At 32.1% G+C, this 15331-nt stretch overlaps 3 protein-coding genes across 3 annotated transcripts; 2 read left to right on the top strand and 1 right to left on the bottom strand.

The window, feature by feature from the left end:
* Window positions 1–227: 227 nt before the first annotated feature.
* K444DRAFT_617153 (uncharacterized protein) lies at window positions 228–1393 on the bottom strand. The gene is made up of 2 exons (XM_024881062.1): window positions 915–1393; window positions 228–862 (listed from the first exon to the last, which is right to left on the bottom strand). Exons 1-2 carry the CDS (start codon window positions 1366–1368, stop codon window positions 282–284), a joined length of 1035 nt encoding a protein of 344 aa, XP_024732336.1. The 5' UTR covers window positions 1369–1393; the 3' UTR covers window positions 228–281.
* A 668-nt stretch (window positions 1394–2061) lies between these two features.
* K444DRAFT_617152 (AAA-domain-containing protein) lies at window positions 2062–3561 on the top strand. Its single transcript, XM_024881061.1, has 3 exons — window positions 2062–2635; window positions 2791–3244; window positions 3311–3561. The coding sequence occupies exons 1-3, from the start codon at window positions 2229–2231 to the stop codon at window positions 3530–3532; spliced, it is 1083 nt and encodes a 360-aa protein (XP_024732335.1). The 5' UTR covers window positions 2062–2228; the 3' UTR covers window positions 3533–3561.
* Window positions 3562–4737: 1176 nt separating this feature from the next.
* Window positions 4738–6113, top strand: K444DRAFT_88389 (uncharacterized protein). Its single transcript, XM_024888774.1, has one exon. The coding sequence runs from the start codon at window positions 5208–5210 to the stop codon at window positions 6024–6026; it is 819 nt and encodes a 272-aa protein (XP_024732334.1). The 5' UTR covers window positions 4738–5207; the 3' UTR covers window positions 6027–6113.
* Window positions 6114–15331: the final 9218 nt, after the last annotated feature.

The raw sequence follows: 15331 nt of genomic DNA, 5'->3' as shown, positions 1-15331 counted from the left end.
TTTCCATAAAGCCGCTGCTACTACAATGAAGATTGGTCACGATTGATTGGGTGAACAACCCCGCACCGACGGTATGCTTAACATCGCTTCGCCGCAAGACGGAGCGAGAGCCTCGAAAATAGTTCTTATTCTTCTTGATAGATTGTGGAGCCGTATCTCAATTGCCGCGGCTTTCAGTCGCTTTATGCTCTTCTTTTAGTAATTACAATGTCTGCTCGAAGGTGAGAACAGAAATGGGAAATTCAAATGGTGTAACGAGTAAGAGTTGAGACAATCCACCACTATTCTGAAATAAAGGAAGAACCGTAATAGGAATGATAGATGCCACCCAAAAGGCACACAATGGATATCAACAACTGGGCAACTCGTAAGAAGATATTGCACGAATTCCACATATCGAACAGTTCTACCCCATCAACAATGCGTACAGCAACCTCATCACACACTCTTTCAAAGCTAAAACACAGCACAGCGCCAACGAGGACCCACAAAAACCAGACAAAACTGGCAACCAGTACAATAATGAAGTGTTGAATATTAAAAGGTAAATGAGATACGTTCAACAAGAACATTCTTGGATGAGAAAATGTGAGTAGTATCATGCCGAGGAAAGCGAGTGCAGAGTGCAGAGATGTTGCGAGGGTAAATCTGCCTTCGTTGTTAAAGAGGTCCAGGAGAAATATCAGGCCGAGAAGCGATAGGCTCAACCGGAGAAGGTTGGCAATATCAGTTGCCATTTTCAGTTGTTTGCAGGCCTCTTCGTCGAATTTGACATCGATCTCTCGAAGGAATCGCATTATAAACTGTTGGCAGTTGTCGCCGAAGATTGAATATGGTTGGTAATATAGCTCGTACCGCATTGCTATAGTCAAAGGTCAGCAGCTACCCCCGCTCAAATATTGTGTTCGTTTTACTTCGCTCCGCTATCTCTTTAGTACTCAGGGTTGTGGTTCCCACGCGCAATCGTCCAACTAAGTTCCTCTGTGGCTCGTTTTTCAAGATTGCTTCTGGTGTCATTTTCAATGTTGCTCTCCATTTCCACGGCAAAGCATAATCTTTATCTCGGAAAGTCTCGTACAAGTCTCCTCTAATCTGCGCCGCCCAATGTGTGGTTCTAGAATTCGTCGCCATCCTGCCACGGATATATCTCCAGATCCTGCCAAACCAAATGGATTGACTTGTTTCGGAGTCCTGTTTGCTATCTTCTAGTCCATCGAGAATGAATTTAACTACAAAGACATCCGCAAGGTCTTCTTGGTTGGCAGTGTTACTCGGTCTATAACCGAGGACAGTGCGGCCCAGCAGGCTCTGTTCAAGCATATCGATGTGATCAAAGAGATTATCGTCGGAGAGGTCCATCGGATTCATTTTAGGCAACGAATTAGGTCGAACAGATCTTCATAAAAGTAATGAAGCACACACAAATTCACACACAACACGCACGTATATATTTCGTTCTCTACGGCGCAAGTGTCCCCGCCCCCCGCTCCCTGCTCCCCAATTGATTGCCTGCCGCTTCAAATTCTGGGAGGGGTATCAGGGGTCTCATGCGCTGATCGACGATCCTCGGCAAGGTCTAATGCGCATGTGCGCTGGTCGTCGCTAGGCGACCAACCAGCATTCCGGGGCTGGATGGAAGTTCGTGACATTATCATCAAGAAGGGCACGATTTAGTGGAATGGAATGCCACGTTGTAACGTCGGCGCCCAAAGATGACTGGGGAAGGCGAAGGCTCAGGCCTTGGCCGGGCGTCAGTGAAGCCTCACGAATGGGATGAATAACCCTTCCGAGAAAAAGCACTTCCTGCCGATCAACGACATGGGAAGCCTGGGGGAAAGCCCGACATATGAAAATACAAGTAGTGACGAATCTGAACAGAGGCTGTCGCTGCGCTGTTTCTGCCATTCGCTACTTGGAATAGTAATAGACCCATGAAACTTGGAAAGCACCTGGACAGGTGGACTCGCCATACGAAGTACATGAGGTAAGTCGAAAGGACACAAGGCGAGGCTTTATCAGCCATAACAGCCTTCGCGCTTGGCAGGGGCACCTCCGGAAACCACGGAATGTCTGAGTGACGGGATAGAATCGCAAAAGAGCCCGCACTGGTGCTCGCTGGAGACAAATCGGGACCCGATTTTCTGTTCTATCCTCCTGTCTTGCATTTGCCTATAAATCTCAATATCCACAGCCTTTATTCTCACAGAGCTCAACATACGACCTTCATCATGCAGCTCTTTATCGCTTTGAAGACGGGCACCGACCCCGAGCCTCTGGACGACGAAGTCGCTCAAGAGAATCAGAAAGAGGATAAATACAGCCGCGAATCTCTCGACAAACAACTCAACGAGTCTCTCGACAAGACTGTCCTTACTAACAAGCCAAATGTTGCATGGGATGATGTTGCTGGTTTAGCTGAGGCAAAAATGGAGCTTCAGATAGCCGCTGAGATGCCGAAAAAATTCCCACAATTGTTCAGAGGAAAACGAGAACCCCAGAGATTTATTCTTTTATACGGACCACCCGGTACTGGAAAAGGTCAACTGATCAAAGCGCTTGCTTCTGGGGTCAATTCGACATTGTTCACTATCAGCAGCAGCGACGTTCAATCCAAGTGGGTCGGAGAGAGTGAAAGGTCAGTAATCGGTTCATCTATTCATAGCCTTAGTAAGTTGGATATGTCGAGAAAAATCCATGCACTCTCGGTCGGCACCTGCCGGTTGTGCTATCGATGTCTATTTCTATTAACAAGCATAATATACTACCGCAGTGTGTGCTAACAAGTATTAGACTTGTGAGACTTGTCTTCGAACGTGCTCGAAAGGAGAAGCCGTCAATGATATTTATCGATGAAATCGAAGCACTATGCGGTATTCGCGATTCCAACTCGTCATCAGAACATGACAACCGAGTGAAAACCGAATTTCTCGTGCAGATGGATGGTGTAAGCCAGGACAACAATGGAATCCTTTTTATAGCAGCAACAAATCTACCATGGATCTTAGATCCGGCTATTATTCGCAGATTCCGGAAGAGGATTTATATTCCTTTACCAGACGAAGAGGCACGCAAGAGGTTATTTGAAATACATGTTGGAGAGACATGCTGCGATGTCTCAACGGAGGATTACGCAGAGTTTGCTAGGAGAACTGAAGGATTCTCGGGCAGCGATATTAGCAACGTAGTGCAGGAAGCGCTGATGGAGCCCATGAAAAAGATATTTAAAGCTGAGTACTTTTGTTATGTATGTTTTCCCTATGACTTTCATGCGAAACAACCCAATGAAGTACTAAACGGTGTTTTCTGTTAGGTACTCTCTCACGGAAAGAGGGGACTCGCCCCATGTCAGCTTGGCCAACAAGGGGCAGCGGCTCTGAACTGGCGTGACATACCCTCGTACCAACTTCTAGAGCCTGCAGTAGCTAAGGAAGATTTCTACAATGCTCTCGCAAAAGCAAAACCCACTGTCAATAAAGAATTACTCCAAGACCATTGTCGATGGACAGAAAAATACGGCAAAGACGGCGCGTAATCAATCGTGGATACCATGGCGTAATGACGAGCCATATCTGACCTCTTTTTTGAAATGGAAGTCTATTCATCAGCTATGTACAGTAGTGTTAGATTTTTAGGCGCCTAAGGCCCCTGTAGCTTAGGCAATAATAGTGGCTTTTGCCACTGTAACTACGTTGAAGCCACAGCTGCACAGGTGCTGTAAATTCAGCTGCTCAGCCTGTAGAGCTGAATATTACAAGGCATTTAGAGGCGTGTTTCAGCTATTGGAGACACCGAAAGGGAGCCTAATTCAGGGGCTTTAGAGGCTCTCAGCACCTATAAATACAGGCTCCCTATCACTATAAAACAGCAGTTATTCTAGTATCTTCCAGCCTACGATTATAGCATGTTATACGTGACTATTCAGTTGTTATCGCAACAGAAAGGACCGATGGACACTATGCACATGATGATAGTCGCTTAATTTTGGTGCTCCGACATAGCCGACTCCCCAAAAACAGCGGCTTAACTACCCCGGATTTGGGGGTAAGAACACCCACTACCTAGAGTATAAAAGTAAATAAATATTAGTTAAGTTAAATTGTATTATTAAGGTTATAATTCCTGCTTTTGTAATTTTCTCTTAAGCTAAGGTATAAATTCGTAATATTATATAATAGAAAGTAATAAAGAAAAAGATTAATAAGGCTCTTTTTTTATTTCTTTTTATAATTATAGTATTTTAAGTTATTAATTCAAAAGAAAAAGCTAAAAGTTTAATAATAAATTAGTAATCATAATATATTATATATAATATTATAAAGTAAAAAGTAAAATATAAGTTAATATAAGTATTATTAAAAGTAAAATATTTTCATTTCCCAGGTGACTTTGATAGCTTGTAATCATTGCTAAACTGGAGTTCATGCCTCTCCTGGTCAGCAATCCTCTCAGTCGTAACTCAGGACCTGAACGATGGGATAGATCTGGTGCGATTTACTAGCCAATTTTTCGATCTGACCAGTCACTCCCTGTCCTCACTGTTTTCGGGCAAATTCAGACTTGTGCTTGAACCCCTAAAACAGATGTCCTGGCGAATAAATTATACAAGATCGGAGTAGTTTGTTTAGGCAGGGCGGCTTCCGCTTTGGGAAATCGTGGCGGTGGCTGATGACTGTCTAGCGCAGCCTTCTTGTGTCCTGCAGCCTCCTCCTGCAACCTTCAACTTCAACCAACTTGCTGAGAATTTGGCATTGCCAAGCATAGACAAAATTGCTCCATCGTACTCAGGGAACATGGAGGTAACCCACCGGCCCTATCAGACAGGGCCCCTCGACTCGAAGACCTCGACCCGTCTCCTCACTCTGCACCGCGGCTCCGGAGAGGATCCGATAAAATGCAGCCTTACCACCGTTGATCTGGAGACGAAACCCCGATACAAGGCTCTATCATACTGCTGGGGCTCGCCCGATAATTCGAAACAATTACTTCTCGATGAGCATTTCGTTGATGTCCGCGAGAATCTCTGGTCGGCTCTGTGGCACTTGCGACTCCCCAACGGAAACCGAATTCTCTGGGTCGATGCGCTTTGTATAAATCAAAGCGACTTTTTAGAGAGGAATCACCAAGTCGGCCTGATGAGCACGATTTATTCGAAAGCAGAGTAGGTCATCGTTTGGCTAGGCCCTGCTTCGGAAGACAGCGACGTTGGCATGAAATGCATCTCGCTCATTCACTGGGACAAATCGCCAACACTAGAGGAGTCCCAAGCAATGATCAAACTCCGTGAAAGGGAGTATTGGCACCGGATGTGGGTTCTGCAAGAATTCGTGCTGGCGGGTGACATGACTGTACATTGTGGCTCCAAGTGTGTTCCCTTGAAGGCGTTTGCAGCATACTCCAAGCGGATCGCGATGAAGAACGTATTCAAAATATTCGATGACGTTGACTTTGCCGCCATACACTCTCTCATCGGCTATCGAAATTATCAGCTTGCAGGAAGGTTTGACGAGAATACATTACTGGCTCTCCTTGCCGCGTTCAACGATCGCCAATGTGTTGACCCGAGGGACACGGTCTTCGCACTTCTCGGCATGGCTTCAGACTGCAGAGGTTTGGACCCCCAATTTGCCCTCACCGCAGATTACTCTCAGACGCTCTTCAGCGTGTACATGAATGTATTCAAGTTTTCCTGTGAGCGTCTGACACGCGATGGGCAGCGGTTGGACGGAGGGGACCAGTTAGGCCAAGAAGAGATCTATAGCCAAGTGCTACAACTGTTTCTACAGTGCTGCACTGCCACTTCTCCTGGCAAGACCAGGAGATTCAAACCGCCATGGGTCCCAGGACGCGGGTTCGAGCTCTTCGACCTTGCAACACGGAAAAACAAAGGATTATATGGGCAAGCAAAGGGGTCCCTGCAAAAATTTGGTTGGAGGGAAGGAATGGAGATCAATACTGTGGGAGCACGTACGGAAATCTCGTTGCTCTCGTTCCTGATAGCCGTTGTCATGGTCAATAACAATAGATGATTACGAGATTAATTAGATGCCTCAGGCACTTATTTAAGGGATATCAGCTTTACTGACTTTAAATTCACTTTGAAAATTCACTTTTTGAAGGCTAAAAATTTTCCAGGTAAGCTAAATAAGGTAAGGTTTAATTTCGAATTCCAAAGCTTCTTTCCTTTAATAAATATATATTTACATACGTATACGTAAGTTAACCCCTATACCTGCTACGGGCCTGCCCCTGGCCTGTAACACTCCTTACGGTCCGTAGAATATCTTCTCTACTATCTGCTGCCGCCGCTACTACTACTACTATTACTACTGCTACGGCAGTAAACTTTACTACTGGCCTGCCGCCGCCCTGCCCGCCCTTCCGCCCCGCCCTACCCGTCTATAGCCTTCCTCTCCCTCCTCGCCGCCCGCCGTATACCTGTCTTGCGGCCCGGCCGTACTACTAACCCCGCCTGGCCTACTAACCTGGAGGCTGAGCTTGGCCAATTCGTTAGTCAAGTTCACCCTACCAGATATATATATTATACTAGTAGATTGGATATATAGATAATATATATAGTTATAGCTAGTTTTTTTTTAAATAAAAGCAATATTAACTATTATAATAATAATAAGAATAAGAATACTTATTACTCTTTCTATAAATACTTTTATATAATATTTTATAAATTATAACTAATTTAATAAATACTTCTAGATATTATTATTATTATTATTACTATTAGTAATTATATAAATAACTAGATTATTTCTAATAATTTACTTTTATATATATATATATTTATTATAAATTATTATAGACTATAACTAATATATAAATAGCCTACTATACTACTATTATTTATTATTATTATTTATTTATTTATTTTTAGAAAATAGATTATTTTATTAAACTTTATAAAAAGAAAAAAAAATATTAAAAAAAAATAGATTATTTAATATTAGTATTAGAGAATAAAAAGAAATAAAAGAGAAAGAGAAGAAAAAAGGAAAAAAGAAAAGAGGAAAAAGAAAAGAGAGAAAAAAAGAAAAAGAAAAAAAAAGAATTATTTAAAATTCTTTTTTTAATATCTAATAATATAATAATTATGAATTATTTATAAATAAATATAAATATTTATAAATAGTTATAAATAATTATAGATTTCTAAATTTCTTAATCTAATTTATAAAACTATCTAGTATTTATAAAATATCTATAAGAAATAAAATACTAAAATAAATTAATTAAAATATTCTAAATAAGTTCTTATATAATAGAAAAATATTTAAGCCTTTTATAAATAATATATAAGAAACTTTTATATAAAACTATTTATAAATCTAAACTAATAATATAAATAAATTAGAAACTGCTTTTAGAAAAAAGTAATTTCTAGACTAGTATTTATAATAAATAGCTTAATTTATAAAATTACTTATAACTAGCTATTAAAAAAATTTCTAAATAAATAGACTTTAATATAATATATTTATAAACTTATAACTATTATTCGAGTTCTATTATATAAATCTTTTTATAAATATAGATTCTATAAAAATAATATTAGAATTCTAATTTTAAAAATAAACTAAAATAATAATAAAAAAGAAAAATTAATATTTTATAATTATTTTATAAATAGTTTATATAAATTATTATTTAAAAACTTATTTATATCTAAAGAATTTACTAATTAGTATATTTATAATTAGTTTAATAAATATCTAAAAATATAAATATTAAGTTTTAAAACTATAATATTTAATATAATTAAAAAATATTATTTATAGAAAGTTAATAGATTTATAATAGCCCGAGAAAAAAGATTTGAGAAATAAATATAATTAATACTAGTTAATTTATATAATCTGAAATTATTATTATTTTATTAGAATATAAAATTATTAAATAATTTACTAATTTAATAAATAAACTTCTAGCTACTTTTATTTTTATAAACTTATATATTAGTTTATAAATAGAGATATTTAAATTATAGCTAAATAAATAATTATTAAAAATTATAAGTATTTTTTTTAAAAAAGAATATTATTTATTAAAAACTAGTAAATAACTTTAAAATAATACTTATATTATATTAGTATTTTATTTTAAATAATAAGATTTATAAATTAGAAAATCTATATAAAAATAATAGTAAAATATTTTATATATATTTATTAGCTTTTATAAATAGAAATAAGCTATTTATAAATCTAATTTAATAGCTATAATAATCTCTATAAAATATAATTACTAATTAAAATTAAACTAGATTTATATTATAATTATAAATAATATTTAATTTTTAAAAATATATAATATAAATAAGAAATAATATTTATAAGTTTAATTTTAGATAAAAAAATAAAAGCCTATAATTTATAAATAATTATTATTAGTTTATAAGCCTATATATAAATAAAAAGAGGCTATAATTATAATATAGATTAAAAAATAAAAATAGAAAACTATTATTATAAATAAATTAATACTAGTTCTAGATTATTAATAGATTTATAATTAGCTATTAATAAAAGCTAGTTAAAAATAATATTTATAAATTATTTATAAATATAAATAAAATATTAGTATTATTTCTAATTATTTTTTACTAAATTATAAATAATATAAATAGTCTAATATATTAGATAATAAATATTTTTAACTAAATATAAATTTATAAAGAATTATAGGCTATAAATAATTATAAATAAAAACTATAAATAGTATTATTTATCTAAAATAGAATTATAATAATATATATAATTAATTTATTTATTTTTATTTTATTAGTAATTATTAGTATAGCTATTTCTTTGGAAGTTATATATATAGTTATAAGATACGGGATATAAGATATAAGTAATGAAATATAAGATATAAAATATAGTTATATAATCTTATATCCTATTAGTAACTCGACTAGTAGACTAGATCCCTTTAGGCTTAGTAGATTTAGGAATTATATATTAATACTATAATATTATAATTCTTATTTCTAGATAATAACTTTACTAATTATATATAAATAGTATTCTATAACTTATATAACGGTATTATATATTACTAGTAAACCAATATTAATTAGTTAGTACTTATAAATTAGAGGAAGACCTAGCTAGTTAGAAAAGTATTTAGTAGCCTAAGATAAGTAGTTTATTTCTAGTTAAAAAAAAGAACTACTATTAATTCCGGAAAAGTATTTAATAGCCTAAAAAGAAAATACTAGCTCTTACTAATTAATAAATAATTAGCTATTTAACTATTTATTTATTTATTTAACTTTTACTATTCTTTAAAACTAATTTCTTTTAGCCCTAAAACTACTTTCTTGGAAACTATCTTTTCTACTTATATAATACCTATATTTATAGAACTCTCTCTCTAAAATATATATCCTATATATGCTCTTAAAGCTCTTTAACTACTATTTTGATTTTACTATTAAATCGAGTTCTTTAAGCTTTAGATCTTCCCGGAATTATAATATTTTATTTCCTAAATTTCTTATTATAGATAAAATATTTAAGGGCAAAATATTTACTTTAATATTTTATTAGATATCTGGTATCTTAATTAGATATCTAAACCAGATATCTAGTATCTTAACTAGATATCTAAACTAAGTATCTAGTATCTAAACTAGATATCTAAACTAGATATCTAAATATCTTTATTACTAAACCCTTTCTATAAACCTATTATAAACTATTTTACCTTTAAATACCTCTTATTATAAACCACATATATATACTAGAAAGAGACTAAACTTAGTTTAATATAAATAATAAAAAGAAAAAGAAATTAATTAAGAAATAAGAAAATAGAATTAATACTAATAATACTATAAAAATAAATCTTTAGGAATATCTAAATATCAAGTTATATTAGTATATCTTATATAGAACTTCTAATAAGAACCTATAGGATTTATTTAAGGATAATTTCAAGAATTTTAGTAATATAATCTTTAGTTAATATAGCTATTATAATGGCTGGTATAAGGATATAATTTACTAAGGACAGGATATCGGAAATAGATATAAAACGAAGCTAAGCCGGAATTATTTAGACAAAATAATACTAAAGGTTAAGGTATTCTCTCTACTTTATTCTATAGTTTAGTATTTTCTAATATATAAGATTCTTTAAACTTTAAGTCTTTAACTATTATATTAATCCTGCTATTATATAATACTAAGCTTACTTGACTTGGCCTATAGAGGCAATATAATACTACCGGTAAAGGACTTGTATTTATCCTTAGAAAGCAAAGACAGAATACCGCTTTTAATATTTAATAACCTCCTCAAACTATAAAGAACTAGAGAGCTTAACTAGAAATATAATATCTTCTATAATCTAGTTAATCTTAGAGCCTGACCCTTAACTAGAATAGATAATATTTCTCTTCTAGTAGTCGGTCCTCTACTAATATAAAAAAAGAAAGATATTATCCTCTATAATCCGGTTAATTTCAGAGCCTAACCCTTAACTAGAGCAGATAATATTCTCTCGATACTAATAAAAGTAAAAGAACTGGCCTTTTTCCCTAGTATAGGAAGAATTAGTAATAGTTTACTAATTTAAAATAAGAAAAGATAATAGTCGGTTTTAGTCTACTAATTTAAAACTAGACAAAATAATAATTAGTTATAATTTACTAATATTAAATAAGAAGAACTTACTTAGTATTTATCTCTATAGCTAATATCTCTTCTAAAGCTACTATAGACGGCCCGGAACCAAGTACTATTACTATAGGTATATTAGATAAGAGGCCCTAATATAATAAAATAGAAAAGCCGGACTTTAATATTATAAACCTATATTATTGGAAAAGCTATTATAATACTATTCCGGAAGAAGATATTAAGAAGCGGCTAGCTAACTTGGAACTCAAAATTAGTATAAATATTCCGAAAACAGATAAGGCCTAATAGAGATTATTTATATAGGATAATCTTATTAATAAATACTATCTTATAGCTAATAAACAAGCGGAATACTACTAGAAATTCTACTTATATATTAACTAACTTATTAAGAAAGTTAATAAGCTAGAGGCAATTACCGGTCGACTTTATATAAGGGAAAGACTAGTATAAGAAGAAGTAATAAAATAGAGATCTAAGTAGATAGGTATTTAGGAATACTATAGATCCCTATTAGGAGAACTATTTAGGGGCTAATACTAAGGCTCTCTCCCGCTTTTAGTTTATAGTAATTAACTATAGCTTATTAGAATCAAGAATCCTGTCCTATTTACAAGTAAGGATAATTACTAGATTAATAATTAGATATTTAATATAAGAAATAAACTAATATAGAACTTTTCTAAATTTAATAGCAAATTACTAAAAATTACTTATATAATATAACTAGTTACTAGAGACACCCGTAACTTTATTCGTAATTAACTAGAACCTGAATTAGTTAGATAGATCTTAATTATTAAATAGATCTTTAAGATCCTCTAGTAAGCTTATAGTAAAAGTAAAGAGATAGAATACTAGAAAGTAAAAGAGGTATACTAGTACCTAAGATAAAGAAACAAGCTATTTCCGGTATTCTAGATAAAGTTTACTTATTTAATAATAAAACTAGGGAAGTTACCGGATAACTAATATAATAACTTAATAAATAAAATAAATCTCGAGCTATTTAAAAGCTTGGGTAATAAGAAGTTTAATACTTCCAGGGACCTTGCCAAGTAATATATAGAATAAGAGAATAGGCTTCTCTTAATTAAAAATTAATAATTCTAGAAGAAATAACTAGTAGAGATTACTTATTATTAAATACTATTTTGGGCTAGAAAGCCTACCAGAATCTAAGAAGCTATAGTAACCTTATATCTAATAAATTAACCTTAGTAGCCGGTATTCTTATAGCCAAAGAAGGTAGTCTGTCGAGAATTTGAAAAGAGACTAGACCGGCTAGAGAGTCTTTATTATTATAGCTATAAAAAGCCTGGATATATAAAAAGTACCTATCCTGATTTTAATAAGATTATACCTATTAAAGAGAATTATTTAGAGAGAGTTAATAATTCAGGGATAAATAATAAGGATATCGGCTTTTACCTACTATTTAATAAGAAGTATAATATTAATAAGTCGGGAAAAGTCTAGCTCTAGATATAGAAGTAGATCTCCTAGAGTAAGAACTTTACTAAGAACCTATAGATCTCACTTAGCTAATTAGTAGGAACTAGTTTCTTATTAATTATTAAGTATACTAGAAAGGCAAAACCATAACCTTCTAGTACTTAGTAAATACCGGAGCAAATATATATACTCTAATTAACTAGAAGTATATTTGCCCCTTAATAAAAGTATTATAAATACCCTTATATAAACTCAAAATCCCTGTCCCCTTATAAGGTTTTAATAGATAACCTAGTAAAGCTATTTAATATCTAGCTACTATAGATCTAGCTATTAATTAGTATTCCCAAACTCAATAATATCTACTTACTACTAACCTTGGCTCTTATAATATAATTCTGGGAAAGAATAGCTAGTAAAGTATAATATTCTACCGGACTATTAATAAAATCAACTTTATTAGCCAGAGAACTATAAGATAAATCAGCCGGACTTTACTTAGAAAATCCGATATTTTAATAAGAAATATTAAAAAAGTAATTACTCCGAAAATACTCTAACTAGAATCCTAAAAGTAACTAGTAAAATTAGACCCAAGAAATAAAAGGATATATTTCTTATCTCTTTATAAGACCTTTTTATAAGAAAAGCCAAATACTAGGCAAGAAAAAAAGAGCTAGACTTTAATACTCTCGAAATAGTTAAATTACTAGATTATTTCTACTATTTTATTAAAGTAGTTACTTTCTAATTAAATACCAAAGACCCCAGTAACTTGGTCGGATTAGTTACTATTAATAAGATTAACTATATACTTGAGAAATAGAGTTATAAACCAAAGAGATATCTACTACTATCTATAGTAATTAGATAACTAATACTATAGCCTGCCGGATACTATATTCAAACTAGTAACCTAATATATTTCCTAAATATAAATAAACCCAATACCTTCGGTAATATACTATCTTTTAATCCTAAAGAACTTTAAGAGCTCCGGATATCCCTCCCTATATAACTATATAATATAGCTAGGATATTTTCCAAGAAAGTAGCAAATAAGCTTCTCTAGTCTTAATCCTTTAACTATAAGCTCCGTTTTAATAGACTAGACCCCTTAATAAAGACAGCCTACCTCTATAAGATAAGCTCTAGTAAACTCGAAAAAATAAAAAAGTATCTTATTAAGAACCTAAAAAAGGGTTTTATTAAGCTATCCGAATCCCCCTTTTTATTACTAGTCTTATTTATTAAAAAGAAAAACGGCAGCCTACGATTTTATATTAATTATTAATAGCTAAATACTATAATAAAGAAGAACCGCTATTCTCTATTACTTATTACCAAAACTCTTAACTAATTAGCCAAATTATTAGTATTTACCAAATTAGATATTTAATATACTTTTAATCAAATTTATATAAAACTAGCTTCTATAGTATAGGTAGCTTTTAGGACAAGATATAGATTCTTTAAACCAGTAGTTTTACTATTCGGATTCTATAATAGTCCGGTAACTTTCTAGTAATATATTAATACTATTCTAATAGATTATTTAGACGACTTTTACTCGGCCTATATTAATAATATATTAATCTTCTCCAAAAATAAGAAAAAGTATTAATAGTATATTAGAACGGTCCTATAAAAGCTTTAGGATACCAAATTATAAATTAATATCTATAAATACGAATTTGAAGTCTTTAAGATAATATTCTTAGGATTTATTATTTCGAATTAGGATATATAAATAAACCCTGCCAAAACCTCTATTATTCAAAACTAGTACTAACCCATAATAAAAAAGGAAATATAATTGTTTTTGGGCTTCTATAACTTCTACTATAGGTTTATTCAAGCCTATAGATATATCTCCTATTTCCTAAATTATCTAACTAAAAGGAATATTTTATTAAAGTTTATATTTAATAAAATCTAGCTAGATATCTTTAATTAGCTTAAGAATCTGCTTCTCTCCGTTTTTATACTTTTCTATTTTAAATATAATAGGGAAACCCGCCTAGAAACTAATTATTTGGACCTAGCTACTATAGGTATACTCTCTTAAAAAAGTCTAGAGAACAAATAATAGTACCCAGTCTCGTTCTATTTCAAAGCTCTTTAAGGAGCCGAGAGCTACTATAAAATTTATAATAAGGAACTCCTTACTATTATCTAAGGATTCCGGGAATAGTAAGTAAAACTAATTAGCTTACCTAATTTTCTAATTATTACTAATTATAAAGCTTTTAAGTATTTCGGTACTAAGAGGCTATTAAACGAATAATAAATCTAATAGATAAATTTCCTATTATAATTCTATTACTAGATTATTTATTAGCCAGATAAAAATAATACTATTACTAATATCTTATTTTAAAAGAATAAGCTTATATTAACCCAGAAGCAGGCTAAGGAGGCTAAGAGAACTAAACAAGTTATTCTATTAGATCTAATTCTCGCTTCTACTAAAATAAAAGATATAGCTTATACTTCTACCGAAATAGAAGAATTAGATAAGCTATTAGTTATAGTTAAAGTCCTATAAGCTAATCGGACGGACCCAGCCCTAGAAAATAAATATAAGAAGGCCCGGGAAAATACGGATTTATAGGAAATATTAAATAGCTATTTACTTTATAATAAAAGACTTATTATACCGGATAGATATAATAATCTATAAACTAGGCTCCTATAACAAATCTATAATATAATAACTACTACTTACTCCGGTCGAAATAAGACAAAAATTCTAGTTCGGAGACTCTATTAGTAGCTTACTTTCTCGGTAAATATTAATTGCTTTATAGTAAACTACTACGAATATTAAAGGTCTTATAAGCCAAAAGATAAAATACTAGGCCTATTATATTTATTACCGGTTTCCCTAAGGATATAGGACGATTTGTCTATAGACTTCCATATCCCTGGTTCTATAAGTAAGGAATATAATAATATATTTATTATAGTTAATAGATTATCCAAATAATATATAAGTCTACTAATAACTAAAAATACTATAGCTAGAACTATTACTAGCCTATTCTATTACTATATCTGGTAATTCCGAGGTTCTCTTTTTACTATTACAAGTAACTAAGAACCCTAGTTTATTTTAGACTTTATAAATAAACTATTAAGATTAACTAGAACTAAGCTAAAGCTCTCGACTATAGAATATACCCAAACTAATAAATAAACAGAAATTATTAACCAGA

The sequence above is a fragment of the Hyaloscypha bicolor genome (assembly GCF_002865645.1).
Source record: "Hyaloscypha bicolor E unplaced genomic scaffold K444scaffold_125, whole genome shotgun sequence".
Lineage (NCBI taxonomy): Eukaryota > Fungi > Ascomycota > Leotiomycetes > Helotiales > Hyaloscyphaceae > Hyaloscypha > Hyaloscypha bicolor.
The sequence above is the reverse complement of the archived record's forward strand: the minus strand, read 5'-3'. Positions and strand labels throughout refer to the sequence as shown.